This window comes from Heterodontus francisci, chromosome 36 (assembly GCF_036365525.1).
Source record: "Heterodontus francisci isolate sHetFra1 chromosome 36, sHetFra1.hap1, whole genome shotgun sequence".
NCBI classification, from domain to species: domain Eukaryota; kingdom Metazoa; phylum Chordata; class Chondrichthyes; order Heterodontiformes; family Heterodontidae; genus Heterodontus; species Heterodontus francisci.
In genome coordinates this window covers 5,343,127-5,359,896 of record NC_090406.1, presented here as the reverse complement: position 1 = coordinate 5,359,896, position 16,770 = coordinate 5,343,127, and the positions used below count along the sequence as shown (strand labels likewise).

Below are 16,770 nucleotides of genomic sequence, written 5' to 3'. Positions count from 1 at the left end.
TTGTTTACTTCCTGGCAAAACATATTTGATCCCAGCTCCACTTTCATGCTCACTGCCAACTTTCCATGTGGGATGTGAGCCATGTCAGGTCTGATAATCCAGACTCTCTTATATGTCCTGTTAAAGCTGCTCTGCCCTTATCCTAACCACTGGCTCACAGATCTCAGTCAGCAGTCTGTCTATGTTTGTGTGAAGATATCAGCACTAGAGAGCTTTGATTTTCTAAATGCATCCAGTGTTAGTTACAGAGTAAAGCTCCCTCTACACTATACTCATCAAACACTCCCAGGTGATGGTTAGATCAGATAGTGAGATCTGCACAGTTCTGTGCAGCTTTCTTTATTCAACTCAAAGGGCACAATTTCTTTGGAGAATAAAATGCTACTTTTAAAAAATATTAATATCAACCCTACAGTACCGAATGTGGGAGGAAAGCATGTGAGCTGGAAAAGGTTATTACCGCGAGGGATGGAATCGCTATACATGAACACACCACAAGAGGACTCTCACACAACAGACACAAAACCCAGATCACCTGTAACTCAATGTGCTGCTCAGTGTCACTGTCAGTCTTCCTATCCTGTTCCTCCCAAACTTCCAGGTACTGAGGCATCAGCCATGGCTCAGTGGGTAGCCCTCTTACCTCTGAAGGTCAGAAGTCCTGCTCGAGCACATAATCCACATTGACACACCCAGTGCAGGATTAAGCGAGTACTGCACTGTCACAGGTGCTGTCTTTTGGAATGAGATATTAAACTGAGGCCCCGACTGCTCTCTCAGGATGGGAAAGATCGCAGGGCCACTACTGCAGTAAGAGCAGGGGAGCTCTCCCCAGTGCACTGGTGTCAATATTTATCCCTCAATCTTCAACCCTAAATAAACCCCAGATCATCCAATCTTCATACTAACATACAAAGTAGGAGCAGGAGTAGGCCATTCGGCCCCTCAAGCCTTCTCCGTCATTCTATAATATCATGGTTGATCTGTTTGTGGACTCAACTCCACTTTCCTGCCTACCCCCGATACCCTTTGACTCACTTGTTTGTCAAGCATCTGTCTACCTCTGCCTTAAAAACATTCAGTGACCCTGCCTCCACCGCTCTCTGGGGAAGAGAGTTCCACAGACTCACAACCCTCAGAGAACAAATTTCTCCTCATCTCTGTCTTAAATTGGGAAACCCCTTATTTTTAAACTGTGCCCCCTAGTTTTAGTTTCTCCCACAAGGGGAAACATCCTTTCAACATCCACCCTGTCAAGTTCCCTCAGGATCTTATGTTTCAATCAGATCACCTCTCATCCTTCTAAACTCCAATGAATACAGACTCAACCAGTCCAACCGTTCCTCATAAGATAACCCTCTCACCCCAGGAACAGTTGAGCGAGCCTTCTCTGAACTGCTTCCAATGCAACTATGTCCTCTCTTAAGTAAGGAGACCAAAACGACACAATACTCTTGATCTGGCCTCCCCAATAACCTGTGCAACTGAGGCAAAACATCTCTACTTTTATATTCCATTCCCCTTGTAATAAAGGACAACATGACATTTGCCTTCTTAATCACTTGCTGTACCTGCATGCTAACTTTTTGTGTTTTGTGTACTAAGACACCCATTTCCCTCTGCTTCTCAGAGTTCTGCAATCACTCTGCATTTAAATAATGTGTTGCTTTTCGATTTTTCTAGCCAAAGTGGACAAATCTACACTTTCCCACATTATTCATCACATTGATATTTGTGGGATTTTTCTGTGTGCAAATTAGCTGCCGCACAACCTCTTCAGATCTTTCTCTACTCTACGACTACTCCAGCCAATGTCCTTGATGTTGATTGCAATCTCCGTTCATCCTGCATCCCACTAGCTCGATGGAACAGCATTCTTTAATTAGATAGGATGTTTAGCTCGGTATCTCACACCCATCCACCACTGTCACCCTGACAACCATCAATCTTGTAGATGCTGAGAGGATGTTTCCCCTCGTGGGGGAATCTAGAACTAGGGGGCACAATTTCAGAATAAGGGGTCTCCCATTCAAGACAGAGTTGAGGAGGAATTTCTTCTCCCAGAATGTCGTGAATCTTTGGAATTCTCTACCCCGGAGAGCAGTGGAGGCTGAATAAATGAATATATTCAAGGCTGAGTCAGATTTTTGAACTATAGGAGCATCACGAGTGCTGGGGAACAAGCAAGAAAGTGGAGTTGAGGCCACATCAGATCAGCCATGATCTTATTGTTTGGCAGAGCGGGCTCGAGGGGCTGTTTGGTCTATTCCTGCTCCTATTTCTTATGTTCTTATGTTCTCTGAATCATTCAAAACCATCAAGAACACACACGTGAACTTTGCTCTTCTCTATACTGGTCTGTTCCTTATTGCTGTGCACATAAAATGTAGATTGCACAATGTGTTCATTTATTGGGTGGTTAAATGCCCTGGTTGTGGTTTGACCGATTCCTGACAGCAATGACTCAGTCAAACTAAAAATGAGAAGACTAGTTAGTGCAGTGTGGGGATAATAGCAAATATGAAGAGTCAGGGGAATGGGTTAGTTTTGGAATTTAATATAGGCTTGTGTGGGAGGGACATTAACCCATGCCTCAGAGGGACATACAGCCCACTGTCCCACACCAATAAGAGGGTAGCAGTTGATTCACCTCTAGAGCAGTGCTCTTGTTCTATTCCATTTCTACATGGAACAATGGGTTGGTCTTCAAGAGAGCAGATAGTTCAGGTTCAGTAAAGGTGCATTCCCACGAGGGAGAAAGCTATGACAAACAAGTCCAGCGCTGCCTGGATGATGAAAGAGATAGAGAGTAAGATGAAGCAAAAAAAGGGGCGCATATGTCAAATGTCATTGAGAATACCACGGAGAACCAGGGTGAAAATAGAGCCACAGAATCATAATGGCACAGGAGGAGGCCATTCGTCCCATTCAAGTCTACAGCATTTCTTTCAGAGTTAGTCCCATGCCCCGCTCTTTGCTGCAATTTTTTCTCCTTCAGGTATTTATCCAATTCAATTTTGAGGTTGCTATTGAATCTATTCCCATCACCCTATCAGGCAGTACATTCCAAATCTTAACCACTCATTGCATAAAAAAGTTTATCCTCGTGTTGCCTCAGAATCTTTTGCCAGTTATCTGTGCCCCCTAGTTATCAACCCTTCAGCAATTGGAAACAGTTTCATTTTATTTAGGTGTGAATAAAAAAACATAAAGTTGTCATTAACCCAGCCAAATTAAGGAAATAAAAAGAAAGTGACTTGAATTTCCATTTTATTTGGACTGGAAGTGGAGATATACCCCAACTACAATGTGTAATTTGGACAAGTATTGTCCAATGACAATCCCACAGTCCTAACAGCACCATGTGAGTGCACCTACCCCACATGGACTGCAGCGGTTCAAGAAGGCAGCTCATCACCACCTTCCCAAGGGCAATTAGGGATGGGCAATAAATGCTGGCCTAGCCAGCGACGCCCACATCCCATGAATGAATAAAAAAAGAATCTTTGAAAATCTTCAAATTACAGAGACATTTAAATCACAAGATATATTGGGATAAGGAACATTTGCTTTTGAAGCAAAAGGCTAAAGAAGTGCTCAGTACTAAAGCAGTACTGAAATCCACGACTATCACTGATAAAAAGCTTGTAGTCTCACGTCTCATTCTCATAGTGCTGCAGAAAATTACCAAAACAAAAATATCTCATCCGATTGCAGAAGAGTTGATAACCCCCTTTGCCATTGAAACCATAAAGGAAATGTTTGGATAGCAGAAAGTCAAGAAGCTGGCAAAAATGCTGATGTTAATTGTCTTCAAAGTGATCAGTTCATATTTCTGCAAGAGCAACTATGCTAGTCCCACTCACCGCCTTTTCTACCCAATTCCCTTTTGAAAGCCACAATTGAATCTGCCTCCACCACACTCTTAGGCAGTGTATTCTAGATCCTAACCATGTACTGCGTAAAAACGTTTTTCCCCAGGTCACCATTGCTTCTTTTACCATTCACCTTAAATCAGGTCCTCTGGTTCGCGACCCCTCCACCAATGGGAACAGCTTATCCCTATCCACTCTGTCCAGAACCCTCATGAATCAGAACACCTCTATCAAATCTCCTCTCAACCTGCTCTTCTCCAAGGAAAAACAGTCCCAGCTTCCCCAATCTATCCATGTAACTGAAGTCGCTCATTCCTAGAACCATCCTTGTAAATCTTTTCTGCACTTTCTCTAAAGCTTTCACATTGGACAAAATATGCCAGTCGAGGCCGAACCAATGTTTTATACAGGTTTATTAAAAATGTCATGCTTTTGCATTCTGTGCATCAGATCCTGGAAGTCTTATTAACCACTTTCTCAACCTATCCTGCCACCTTCAATGATTGGTGCACATTTGGGCAGCACAGTGGCGCAGTGGTTAGCACCGCAGCCTCACAGCTCCAACGACCCGGGTTCGGTTCTGCGTACTGCCTGTGTGGAGTTTGCAAGTTCTCCCTGTGACTGTGTGGGTTTCCGTTGGGTGCTCTGGTTTCCTCCCACAGCCAAAGACTTGCAGGTTGATAGGCAAATTGGCCATTGTAAATTGCCCCTAGTGTAGGTAGGTGGTAGGAGAATTGAGGGAAGGTGGGATGTGGTAGGGAATATGGGATTAATATAAATGGGTGGTTGATGGTCGGCACAGACTCGGTGGGCCGAAGGGCCTGTTTCAGTGCTGTGTCTCTCTAAGACATATACCCCATTTACAATTTGTATTCCTTCATTTTATATTGCCTCTCCTCAAACTTCCTACCAAAATGTATCACTTCACACTTCTAGGAACATAGGAAGATAGGAACAGGAGTAGGCCATTCAGCCCCTCGAGCCTGTCCTGCCATTCAATGAGATCATAGCTGATCTGCGGCCTAACTCCATATGGGCCTTAATATCTTTGCTTAACAAAAATCTTTCTATCTCAGATTTAAAATTAACAACTGTTCTAGCTTCAACTGCTGTTTGTGGGAGAGAGTTCCAAACCGCTACCACCCTTTGTGTGAAGAAGTGCTTCCTAACATCTCTCCTGAACAGTCTGGTCCTAATTTTTAGACTATGCCCCCTAGTTTTAGAATCTCCAACCAGTGGAAATAGTTTATCTTTATCTAGCCTGTCTTTTCCTGTTAATATCTTGAAGACTTCGATCAGATCCCCCTTAACCTTCTAAATTCTAGCAAAAACAGGCCTAATTTGTGTAATCTCTCCTCGTAACTTAACCCCTGTAGTCCAGGTATCATTCTTGTAAACCTACGTTGCACTCCCTCCAAGGCCAATATATTCTTCCTAAGGTGTGGTGCCCAGAACTGCTCACAGTACTCCAAGTGGGATCTAACCAGGGTTTTGTACAGCTGCAGAATAACCTCTGTGTCTTTATACTCCAATCCTCTAGATATAAAGGCTAGCATTCCATTAGCCTTTTTGATTATCCTCTGCACTTGCTCGTGGCATTTTAAAGATCTATGCAACTGAACCCCCAAGTCTCTTTGGACATCCACTGTACATCCATTTAGAAAGTACCCTGCTCTGTCCTTTTTTGGTCCAAAATGGATAATCTCACACTTGCCCGCGTTGAAATCCAACTGCCACAGTTTTGCCCGCTCACCTAGTTTGTCAATATCTCTTTACAATTTTATGCTATCATCTAGACTGTCTACAATGCCGCCTAACTTTGTATCATCAGCGAATTTGGATATATGACTTACTATCCTATCATCCAAGTCGTTAATGAATAATGTGAATAATTGAGGCTCCTGCAGGACACCACTAGTCACATCCTGCCAATCGGAGTACTTACCCATTATCCCCACTCTCTGTCGCCTACCCCTCAACCAACTTCCTAACCATGTCAATATGAGAACCATGTTCTCAGCATTAAATTTCATCTGCCACTTTTCTGCCCATTCCACCAGCCTGTCTTTGTCCTCTTGAAGTCTATCTGTATCCTCCTCACAGTTCACAATATTTCCTGGGTTTGTGTCATCTGTGAATTTTGAAATTACGCCGTGCACACCCACTGGAAAAAAATGCCGGAATGATTGGAGACCAGTTGCAACTTCAATTGTTTCACAAACTCAACAGACACACCCAAAAACATGCAGAGAATGTACGAGACCAAAACATGCTATTCAGCACAGTCCCAATCACATTTGCACACTCTGTTCCCCTATCCTTTCATTCACCTATCAAATTTAACCTGAATGTTGACAACTTGCATCCATATAGAGTTGTTAACGTAGTAAAACTTCCCAAGGTGCTTCCCAGGAGCCATTATCAAACAAAGTTTGACAGTGAGACACGTAAGGAGATCTTAGGACAGGTGACTAAATGCTTGGTCCAGGAGATAGGCTTTAAGGAGCATCTTAAAGGAGGAGACAGAGAGTTAGAGAGAGAGAGGCGGAGAGCTTTAGAAAGGGAATTCCAGAGCTTGGGGCCTTGGCAGCTGCAGGCATGGCCACGAATGATGGAGTGATGGAAATTAAGGACTCACTAGAGAGTAGAATTGAAGGAACACTGAGATCACAGAGGGTTGTGGGGCTGGAGGAGGTTAAAGAAATAGGGAGGGTTGAGGCCATTGAGGGATTTGCAGAGATAGGGGCTGTGATGCCTCCACAGTCAAATATCCTGCCGATGCTCACTGAGTGGGTTCCCATATGATGAATAACCACTTGGATGAGGTAACTGAGGGCATGGGCAGGAACCTTTGAGGAACCTTTTCATCTCACCGGAGCTCTGCTCCAGAAAGGGTTGAGATTTTACTTTCAAACATGGTTCAATCTAATTTATATTTTATTTACTTCATTGCAAAACATATTCGATCCCAGCTCCACATTCGCCCAGCAGACTTCACTCAATATCGTGCTCACTGCCAACTTTCCATGTGGGATGTGAGCCATGTCAGGTCTGATAATCCAGACTCTCTTATATGTCCTGTTAAAGCTGCTCTGCCCTTATCCTAACCACTGGCTCACAGATCTCAGTCAGCAGTCTGTCCCTGTTTGTGTGAAGATATCGGCACTAGAGAGCTTTGATTTTCTTGTGTTAGATACAGAGTAAAGCTCTCTCTTCACTGTCCCCATCAAACACTCCTAGAGCAGGTACGGCAAGGGTTAGATCCAGAGTAAAGCTCCCGCTACATTGTCCCATTAACGTGCCTCAGCCCCTATCCCAGAACAGTGTCCCCTGCTGCACCAGTGTGATATTTTTCCAATTGCCATCCTCATGCCGTCTTAACTATCTGAGTGACAGTGAAGTTTGAGCAGAATTACACCAGTGTTGTTCTGGGGCTTGTGCCCACTTGGAAAGCCTGACACAGTCCATCTAAGAACCTTTTGCAGGATAATGGCCTCTGCTGTTATTTAATTTTAATCTTCCCTCCTCTCCTGAAGTTGCCAACTCCCAGTGGGATACGGGTTAGCTTCAATTGGCTGTTCGACCAAGAGCACAACACAACACAGCCCAATCTTCCCCTCACTTGATGTCCATACAAACCCGCAGCAGAGGACACTTGAGGAGTTCTAAAGATTTTTTCTTGGGGATGTTTATTAAAGAATATGGGTTTAGGTAGGTAAATGAGTTGAGGTGCAAATGAGCCATGGTCTAATAGAATGGTGGAACAGCCTTGACAGACTGAATGGTCTCCTCCTGTTCCTACGAATGGTAATCAGGACAAGGTACCCAGGGCCTCTGACTCAGGACCTTGAGTCAGAAAGTCATGGGTTCAAGGCCCACTCTAGAGACTTGAGCCCATGATCCAGCCTGAAACTTCCAGTGCGGTGCTGAGGGAGTGCTGCACTGTCAAAAGTGTCTTTCGAAATGAGACATTAAACCAAGGCCACATCTGCCCTCTCCAGTGGATGTAAAAGATCCCATGGCACTTTTTCGAACAAGAACAGGGGAGTTCCCTCTGGTACCCTGACTAATAGTTATCCCTCAACCAACATCACTAAAACACAATTATGTGGTGATTATCACAGTGCTGTTTGTGGGAGCTTGCTGTGCGCAAATTGGCTACCGTGTTTTCTACAACAGTGACTACACCTCAAAAAGTATTTCATTGGCTGTAAAGCACTTTGAGTCATCCTGAGGTTGTGAGGAGTGTTATAGAAATGCAAGTTTTCTTTCTCTCAGTTGCAGCTCAATAAGTAAATCATTTCCGAGAGGACCAGCCAAGAGTAATATAAAGACATATAACTCCATTTGGACAGGGTTCTGTGATCGCAGTCTAAACTGTCTAAAAGAAATTCATAAAGAGAAAGGATAATTCTCATACTTGTACAGCTGTGTTATAGCTTATTGTAAATGTTAGGCTCGATTGTGACAGTACAGAATTAAACAAAACCATCTATTTGGGTAGTTGGAAAGGATTGAGCTGATGGAAGGCAAGACTTCAAAACTATTTTTATTTAATAATTCTGAAATCAATGCTGGTCAAAAGTATCCATACTCAACTTCGACTTGTCTCCCATCCTGTTCTGAAGGCAATGACTTCTTGCTGGGGATAACGGGTTTCACAGATCCCGGGCCCTCTCTGTCCTGTGCAGGATGGAACCCAGTGATCCACACCGGCCAGGAAGTAATCGCAGTCAAAGGTTGTGCAGCTTGGAGATTAGGCCCCTCTGACCAATTATACAAGCCCCTCTCCCTATAGCTGAGCTTCCAGTGGGAGGGCAGATAGCCCCGAACTTACTCTGAGGGACGAAAGAAAGGAACTTCTTTTTATTCTTTCATGGTATGTGGGCGTTGCTGGCAAGGTCAGCATTTGTTGCCCATCCCAAATTGCCCTTAAGATGGTGATAGTGAGCCACCTTCTTAACTACAACTGGATGGCTTGCTAGGCCATTACAGAGGGCAGCGGAGAGTCAACCACATTGCTATGGGTCTGGAGTCACATATAGGCCAGACCCAGTAAGGATGGCAAATTTCCTTCCTTCCCAGCTTTCCTGCTCCCTATTTACATTTAATCCTGTGTAAACAGGAATGTTACACCCAGTAACACATGGTGTGTTACTATACAATAGTTATATGCCATAACCTACAGTGTTATTATATAATACGTAGTGTTATATGCAGTAACGCATGGTGTATTTTATAATATATACAGTTATATGCAGTAACACATGATGTATTATATAGTATAAACAGTGTTATATATAGTAACAGTGTTATATACAGTAACACATGGTGTGTTGTATAATATAGTGTTACATGCAGTAACACAATGTTATTATGTAACATATAGTGTTATATGCAGTAACTTAGTTTAGTTTAGAGATACAGCACTGAAACAGGCCCTTCGGCCCACCGAGTCTGTGCCGACCATCAACCACCCATTTATACTAATCCTACACTAATCCCATATTCCTATCACATCCCCACCTGTCCCTATATATTTCCCTACCACCTACCTATACTAGGGGCAATTTATAATGGCCAATTAACCTATCAACCTGCAAGTCTTTGGCTTGTGGGAGGAAACCGGAGCACCCGGAGGAAACCCACGCAGACACAGGGAGAACTTGCAAACTCCGCACAGGCAGTACCCAGAATCGAACCTGGGTCCCTGGAGCTGTGAGACTGCGGTGCTAACCACTGCGCCACTGTGCCGCCCAAACTTGGCCTAACCATCAGCCTCAAGAAAACGAACATCATGGGGCAGGACGTCAGAAATGCTCCATCCATCAATATTGGCGACCACGCTCTGGAAGTGGTTCAAGAGTTCACCTACCTAGGCTCATCAATCACCAGTAACCTGTCTCTAGATGCAGAAATCAACAAGCGCATGGGAAAGGCTTCCACTGCTATGTACAGACTGGCCAAGAGAGTGTGGGAAAATGACGCAATGACACGGAACACAAAAGTCCGAGTGTATCAAGCCTGTGTCCTCAGTACTTTGCTCTATGGCAGCGAGGCCTGGACAACGTATGTCAGCCAAGAGCGATGTCTCAATTCATTCCATCTTCGTTGCCTCTGGAGAATACTTGGCATCAGATGGCAGGACCGTATCTCCAACACAGAAGTCCTCGAGGCGGCCAACCTCCCCAACTTATACACACTACTGAGTCAGTGGCGCTTGAGATGGCTTGGCCATGTGAGCCGCATGGAAGATGGCAGGATGCCCAAAGACACATTGTACAGCGAGCTCGCCACTGGTATCAGACCCACCGGCCGTCCATGTCTCCGCTTTAAAGACGGCTGCAAACATGACATGAAATCCTGTGACATTGATCACAAGTCGTGGGAGTCAGTTGCCAGCATTCGCCAGAGCTGGCGGGCAGCCATAAAGGCGGGGCTAAAGTGTGGCGAGTCGAAGAGACTTAGTAGTTGGCAGGAAAAAAGACAGAGGCGCAAGGGGAGAGTCAAGGAGGCCAAAGAAGATGCAGTGTTATATAAGTGTTACATGCAGTAACATATGGTGTTATATAATATATAATGTTATATGCAGTATGATATATATTGTAGGCGCATCTGGACATGGTAGTGAATCCAATCTCCTCTCAGTTATTAACTTGGCTCGGTGTAACGCTACATTAAAATAAAATTCTCACCTTCCCTCCCACCTGGAACTCGAAGCGCTCTTCCAAGTTTGCTGTTACCAAATTTGCCCCCTTACCAAGTTTGCGCCACTGTGAAACGGCGCTGCAGACGGATGCTCCTGTTCATTATCAGCTTGCGGAAGAGCAATGGGGAATTTCTCGGCGAATTCCGAGGAGAAGCTAATGGGGAGCCACTGGGAGATCTGCCGGAGGCCCTGGGCCCTGGGAATAAACTCTTCCCGGAGTGGGATCGCTCTTCGACCGTGCCATCTTCACACACGGGGCAGGTTTCCTCCTTGGCCAAAGCCATGCCAGTTCGAATCCTTTCCCAAACGGAAAATCGACTCTTCTTTGGGCACAAACTCAAACCACTCTCTCCAGCTTCAAGTCCTTCGGGCTTGTGAACACGATCCACAAATGAGGAAACTCTTCATTCGGAAATTCTCGAGAGAAACACTTGGAGTTTTTGAAGAAAAGTTCTCAGGTGCGAAGAAAGTCCATTTTCGTCCTCATTACAATTATTTTCTTCCCAACAACTTTTTAAAAAATTCACTTGGCAGAGAAACTCTGCCCAGTTTTTCACTTTGAACTTCTGTTTAATTATATATAGGGAGAGGCAGATAAAACACTGCAGGGAAAAATGTGGAGCCAGGAATCACAAAAGGAAAATTCAAGTCTGTGAAAGGGGAGAGGGAGATGTCCTTCCCCCCTCCAACCCTTCGATGTGAATTATAACCTGCTCCGAAATCGTAACAGCAAAACAGTCCACGGAGCGAAAGCAAAATTTTCAGAAGCAAAGTTGTCCGCCTCAACTTTTTTTGTCATTCAAGGAAGTTTTGAGGAAGTTTCAAGGTCCACACAGGACCGATTCCCTCCCCAAATAAAATGTTAATGACTTACCCAAGACAAAGCCAATCCTTCTCGTAATGACAATAACAATAAACAGGCAAAAAAAGTTTACAGTCCACAAGTTGAAAAGTTCAACAAAATACTGAATTGTTTCGGTTGCAGATAAATCTACAGCAGACCGGTGTTAGAGATAAATATTTCTCTCTTCTTCCACATGTTGCATCCTCCAAATCCCAGAACTTTGTCCTGTACCAACCAAGAATACAGTTAACTCGATCACATGTTAACACTCGCAATAACTCCCTTTCCCTACCAAATGACCCGCCTCCTGCTCCAAATAGCTACCACTTTTTAAAGTAGTCAGATTGGGGTTACTTAAAGGGTTGGCTCCCAAAACAGATTTTTTTCTTTTTAAGAGTGCCTATAAATATTCCCGATTGTTTTTTTCAAAGTTCACATGAAGATTAAAGCTTCATGTGATAAAACCACAATTCATTAGGAAGAGCTGGGAATGGCCATGGGGGGATTGGAGAACAAAGAATTTTAAATTCAGGTGCTGCAGGAACAGGAGCCAATGTAAAGTCTGTGAGGAACAGGGGTAAGGGGTGAGCACAGTCCCCTTCACCGGATACCAGCACTTTCTCCTTCACAGAAATAGTGATCTGGAAATGTAATGGACTTCAGAATAGAATAATGGGAAGGGCAGACACTGGAATCATTTAAGGAACAACTGGGTGTTGCAGTAAGGGTGGAGGGGGGTCGATCTGTGTGAATGAATTTTAAAATTCTCAAACCCCTTCGTGTCATCACCCCTCTCTATCTCTGGACTCTCCTCCAGCCCGAAAACCATCCGAGATCTCTGTGCTCCTCCAATTCTGGCCTCTTGCACATCCCCAATTTTAATCACTCCACCATTGGCAGCTGCACCTTCAGCTGCCTCGGCCTTAAGCTCTGGAAATTGCTCCCTTCACCTCTCCACCTTTCTACCCCTCTCTCCTTTAAGGTACTCCTTAAAACCTTTTGGTCACCTGTTGTATTTCCTTATGCAGCTCGGTGTTGAATTTTGTTTGATAGTGCTCCTGTGAAGTGCCTTAGGACATTGTACGACATTAAAAGTGCTATATAAATGCAAGTTGTTGTTGCTTGCTGTGAATGAACTAAGATGGGCTGAATGACTGTCTTCGTCTGTGTGATCTTGTCATCACTCTTATCCATTGGCAATACATGTTGACTAGGGGCAGCTTGAGTATAGGTCATAGAGTCATACAGCATAGAAACAGGCCCTTCGGCCCACCGCGTCCATGCCGACCATAATGCCTATCTATACTAATCCCACCTGCCTGCATTAATTCCACATCCCTCTATGCCTTGCTCATTCAAGTACCTGTCCAGATGCCTCTTAAATGTTGCTACTGTTCCTGCCTCCACCACCTCCTCAGGCAGCTCATTCCAGTTACCCACTATTCTTTGTGTGAAAAATTTACCCCTTTGATCTCCTTTAAACCTCCTCCCTCTCACCTTAAATCTATGCCCTCTAGTTTTAGTCACCCCTACCATGGGAAACAGACTCTGGCTATCTACCCTATCTATGCCTCTCATAATTTTATATACCTCTATCATGCCCCCTCTCAGCCTCCTTCGCTCCAGGGAAAACAGACTCAGCCTATCCAATCTCTCTTTATAACTCAAGCCCTCCAAACCAGGCAACATCCTTGTGAATCTTTTCTGCACCCTCTCTAGCTTAATCACATCTTTCCTGTAGAGCGGCGACCAGAACTGCACACAGTACTCCAAATGCGGCCTGACCAACGTTATGTACAACTGTAACATGATGTCCCAACTCTTGTACTCAATGCCTCGGCCGATGAAGGCAAGCATGCCATACGCCTTCTTCACCACCCTGTCTACCTGTGTTGCCACTTTCAGGGAACTATGTACTTGCACCCCAAGGTCTCTCTGCTCAACAACACTCCCCAGGGCCCTGCCATTCACTGTATATGTCCTGCCCTGGTTTAACTTCCCAAAATGCATCACTTCACACTTGTCTGTGTTAAATTCCATTTGCCAATCCCTTGCCCACTTTCCCAGTTGATCTATATCCTGTTGTAACCTTAGACAACCTTCTTCTCTGTCCACTATACCACCAATTTTGGTGTCATCTGCAAACTTACTAATCATGCCCCTTACATTCACATCCAAGTCATTAATATATATGACAAACAACAGAGGGCCCAGCACCGATCCCTGCGGCATACCACTGGTCACCGGCCTCCAATCTGAAAAACAACCTTCCACTACCACCCTCTGCCTGCTATCACCAAGCCAGTTTTGTATCCAATTTGCTAGCTCACCCAGGATCCCATGTGTTCAAACCTTCTGGACCAGTCTACCATGCGGGACCTTGTCAAAGGCCTTGCTGAAGTCCATGTAGACAACGTCCATCGCCCTGCCCTCGTCAATCCTCTTGGTCATCTCCTCAAAAAACTCAATCAAATTCGTGAGACATGATTTCCCATGCACAAAGCCATGCTGACTATCCCTAATCAGACCATGCCTTTCCAGATGCATATAAATCCTGTCTCGCAGAATCCCTTCCAATAGCTTTCCCACCACTGATGTAAGGCTCATCAGCCTGTAGTTCCCTGGCTTATTCCTGCTGCCCTTCTTAAATAAAGGCACAGCATTAGCTATCCTCCAGTTTTCTGGTACCTCACCCGTGGCTAATGATGATACAAAAATCTCTGCCAGGGCCCCAGCAATCTCCTCCCTTGCTTTCCTTAGCATCCTAGGATACACCTGGTCAGGCCCTGGGGATTTATCCACCTTAATGTGCTTCAAAACCTCCAACATTTCCTCCTTTGTAATGTTGATATGCTCCAGGATATCAGTGTTCCCTCCCTTGAACTCACTAGCTTCCATGACCTTCTCCACAGTAAATACAGATGAGAAGTATTCATTTAAGACCTCACCCATTTCCCGTGGCTCCACACATAGATTACCACACTGATCCTTAAGGGGACCTACTCTCTCCCTAGCTACCCTTTTACTCTTAATATACTTATAGAATCTTTAAGGATTCTCCTTTATCTTATCTGCCAGGGAAATCACATGGCCCCTTTTCGCCCTCCTAATTTCCTTCTTCAGTGTAGTCCTACATCCCCTATACTCCTCGAGGGACTCGCTTGTTCCCAGCTGCCTATACCTGACATATGCCTCCTTCTTTGTCCTGACCAGACCCTCAATATCCCTCGTCAACGAAGGTTCCCTAAACTTGCCAGCCTTGCCCTTCCATCTAACAGGAACATGCCAGCCTTGAACTCTTCCTACCTCACTTTTAAAAGCCTCCCACTTGCCAGACGTTCCTTTATCTTGAAACAGCCTCTCCCATTCAACTTTTGAGAGTTCCTGTCTGTTGCCATCGAAATTAGCCTTCCCCCAATTTAGGACTTCAACCTGAGGACCAGTCCTATCCATTTCCATAACTATCTTGAAGCTAATAGAGTTATGGTCACTGGCCCCAAAGCGCTCCCCCACTGACACATCAACCACCTGCCCAGCCTCATTTCCTAAGAGGAGGTCGAGTGTAGCCCCTTCTCTAGTAAGGCCATCCACATACTGCTTCAGAAAACTATCCTGGACACACTTAACAAATTCTTCCCCATCTGATTCCTTAGCACTAAGGCAGTCCCAGTCAATATTAGGGAAGTTAAAATCACCTACTATTACAACCCTATCATTCCTATCCCTATCTGTGATTTCCCTACATATATGCTCCTCCACTTCCCTCTGACTATTGGGGGGCCTGTAGTATCATCCCATCAAAGTGATCACCCCTTTCTTATTTCTAAGTTCTACCCATATGGCCTCGCTGGACATTCCCCCCGGGATATCCTCTCTAAGTACTGCTGTGATGTCCTCCCTAATCAATAGTGCAACTCCCCCTCCTCTCTTACCTCCACCTCTGTCACACCAGAAGCATCGATACCCCGGAACATTGAGCTGCCAGTCCTGCCTATCCCTCAACCACGTTTCCGTAATAGCTATAATATCACAATCCCATGTACCGATCCATGCTCTGAGTTCATCTGCCTTACCTGTAAGGCTTCTTGCATTAAATTAAATGCAGTTTAGCCTACCAGACCTTCCACGCTCCCTGTCCTGCCCCTGCCCGGCCTGCCGACTGGACTTGCTTGTTTTAAACTCGACATTTGCCTCAACTATCTCATCGGAGAGACTACTACTTTGGGTCCCACCCCCCCGCAAGACTAGTTTAAACCCTCCCGAGTATTACTAGCAAACCTCCCCGCAAGGATATTGGTCCCCCTCCAGTTTAGATGCAATCCGTCCCTCTTTTACAGGTCACCTCTGCACCAGAAGAGATCACCATGATCCAAGTAGCTGAAGCCCTCCCGCCTACACCAGCTCTTCAGCCATGCATTCATTTGCCTAATCCTCCTATTCCTACCCTCACTAGCACGTGGCACAGGGAGTAACCCTGAGATTACAACCCTAGATGTCCTGCTTTTTAACCTGCCTAACTCCCTATATTCACTTTGCAGGACCTCATCTCTATTCCTGCCTATGTCATTAGTACCAATATGGACCACGACCTCTGGCTGCTCACCCTCCCCTTTCAGAATGTCCTGCAGCCACTCCGAGACATCCTTGTCCCGAGCACCAGGGAGGCAACATACCATCCTGGATTCTCGTTTGCGGCCACAGAAACGCCTATCTACACCCCTTACGATAGAATCCCCTATCACTATAGCTTTTCCACCCTTTTTCCTCCCCTGCTGTGCAGCAGAGCCCTCCATGGTGCCCCGGACCTGGCTGTTGCTGCTTTCCCCTGGGAGGTCATCCCCCCCAACAGTATCCAAAGCGGTATATCTGTTTGAGAGGGGGATGGCCACAGGGGACTCCTGCACTACCTGCCTGTGTCTACTACTCTGTATGGTGGTCACCCATCCCTTTTCTGCCTCTGCAGCCATTACCTGCGGTGTGATCACCTCACTAAACGTGCTATCCACGATGTCCTGAGCATCGCGGATGCTCCACAGTGAATCCACCCGCAGCTCCAGCTTCATAATGCGGGTAGCCAGTAGCTGCAGATGGATACACTTCCTGCACACATGGTCATCAGGGACACTGGAACCACCCTGATTTCCCACATAGTGCAGAAGGAGCATATCACGGGGCTGAGCTCTCCTGCCATGACTTACCCTTAGATTAATTAGTTACACCCTGAATTGAAAAATACTAATTACACTAGGGGCCTTGTTCAACCCACTCCAATCCACAATCCTTAATAAGCTACACTGAATTAAAAAAAAACACTTTAGTAGTACTCACCTTATCACCAGAGG

The 16,770-nt window shown here is 45.2% G+C and overlaps 1 protein-coding gene across 4 annotated transcripts in view; it reads right to left on the bottom strand.

Moving 5' to 3' along the window:
* LOC137351532 (3',5'-cyclic-AMP phosphodiesterase 4C-like) overlaps positions 1-16,770 on the bottom strand; it is a 326,565-nt gene that overhangs the window by 181,505 nt on the left and 128,290 nt on the right. The window contains exon 1 of one of the 4 annotated variants that reach the window (XM_068016019.1): positions 10,636-11,663. The exons of 2 other annotated variants lie outside the window; for them this stretch is intronic. In XM_068016019.1, coding sequence (XP_067872120.1) covers positions 10,636-10,868 — 233 coding nt within the window. In that variant the 5' untranslated portion in view covers positions 10,869-11,663. Of the gene's footprint in view, positions 1-10,635; positions 11,664-16,770 lie in introns of those variants that run through there. One more of the 4 variants, XM_068016022.1, reaches the window with a different exon arrangement.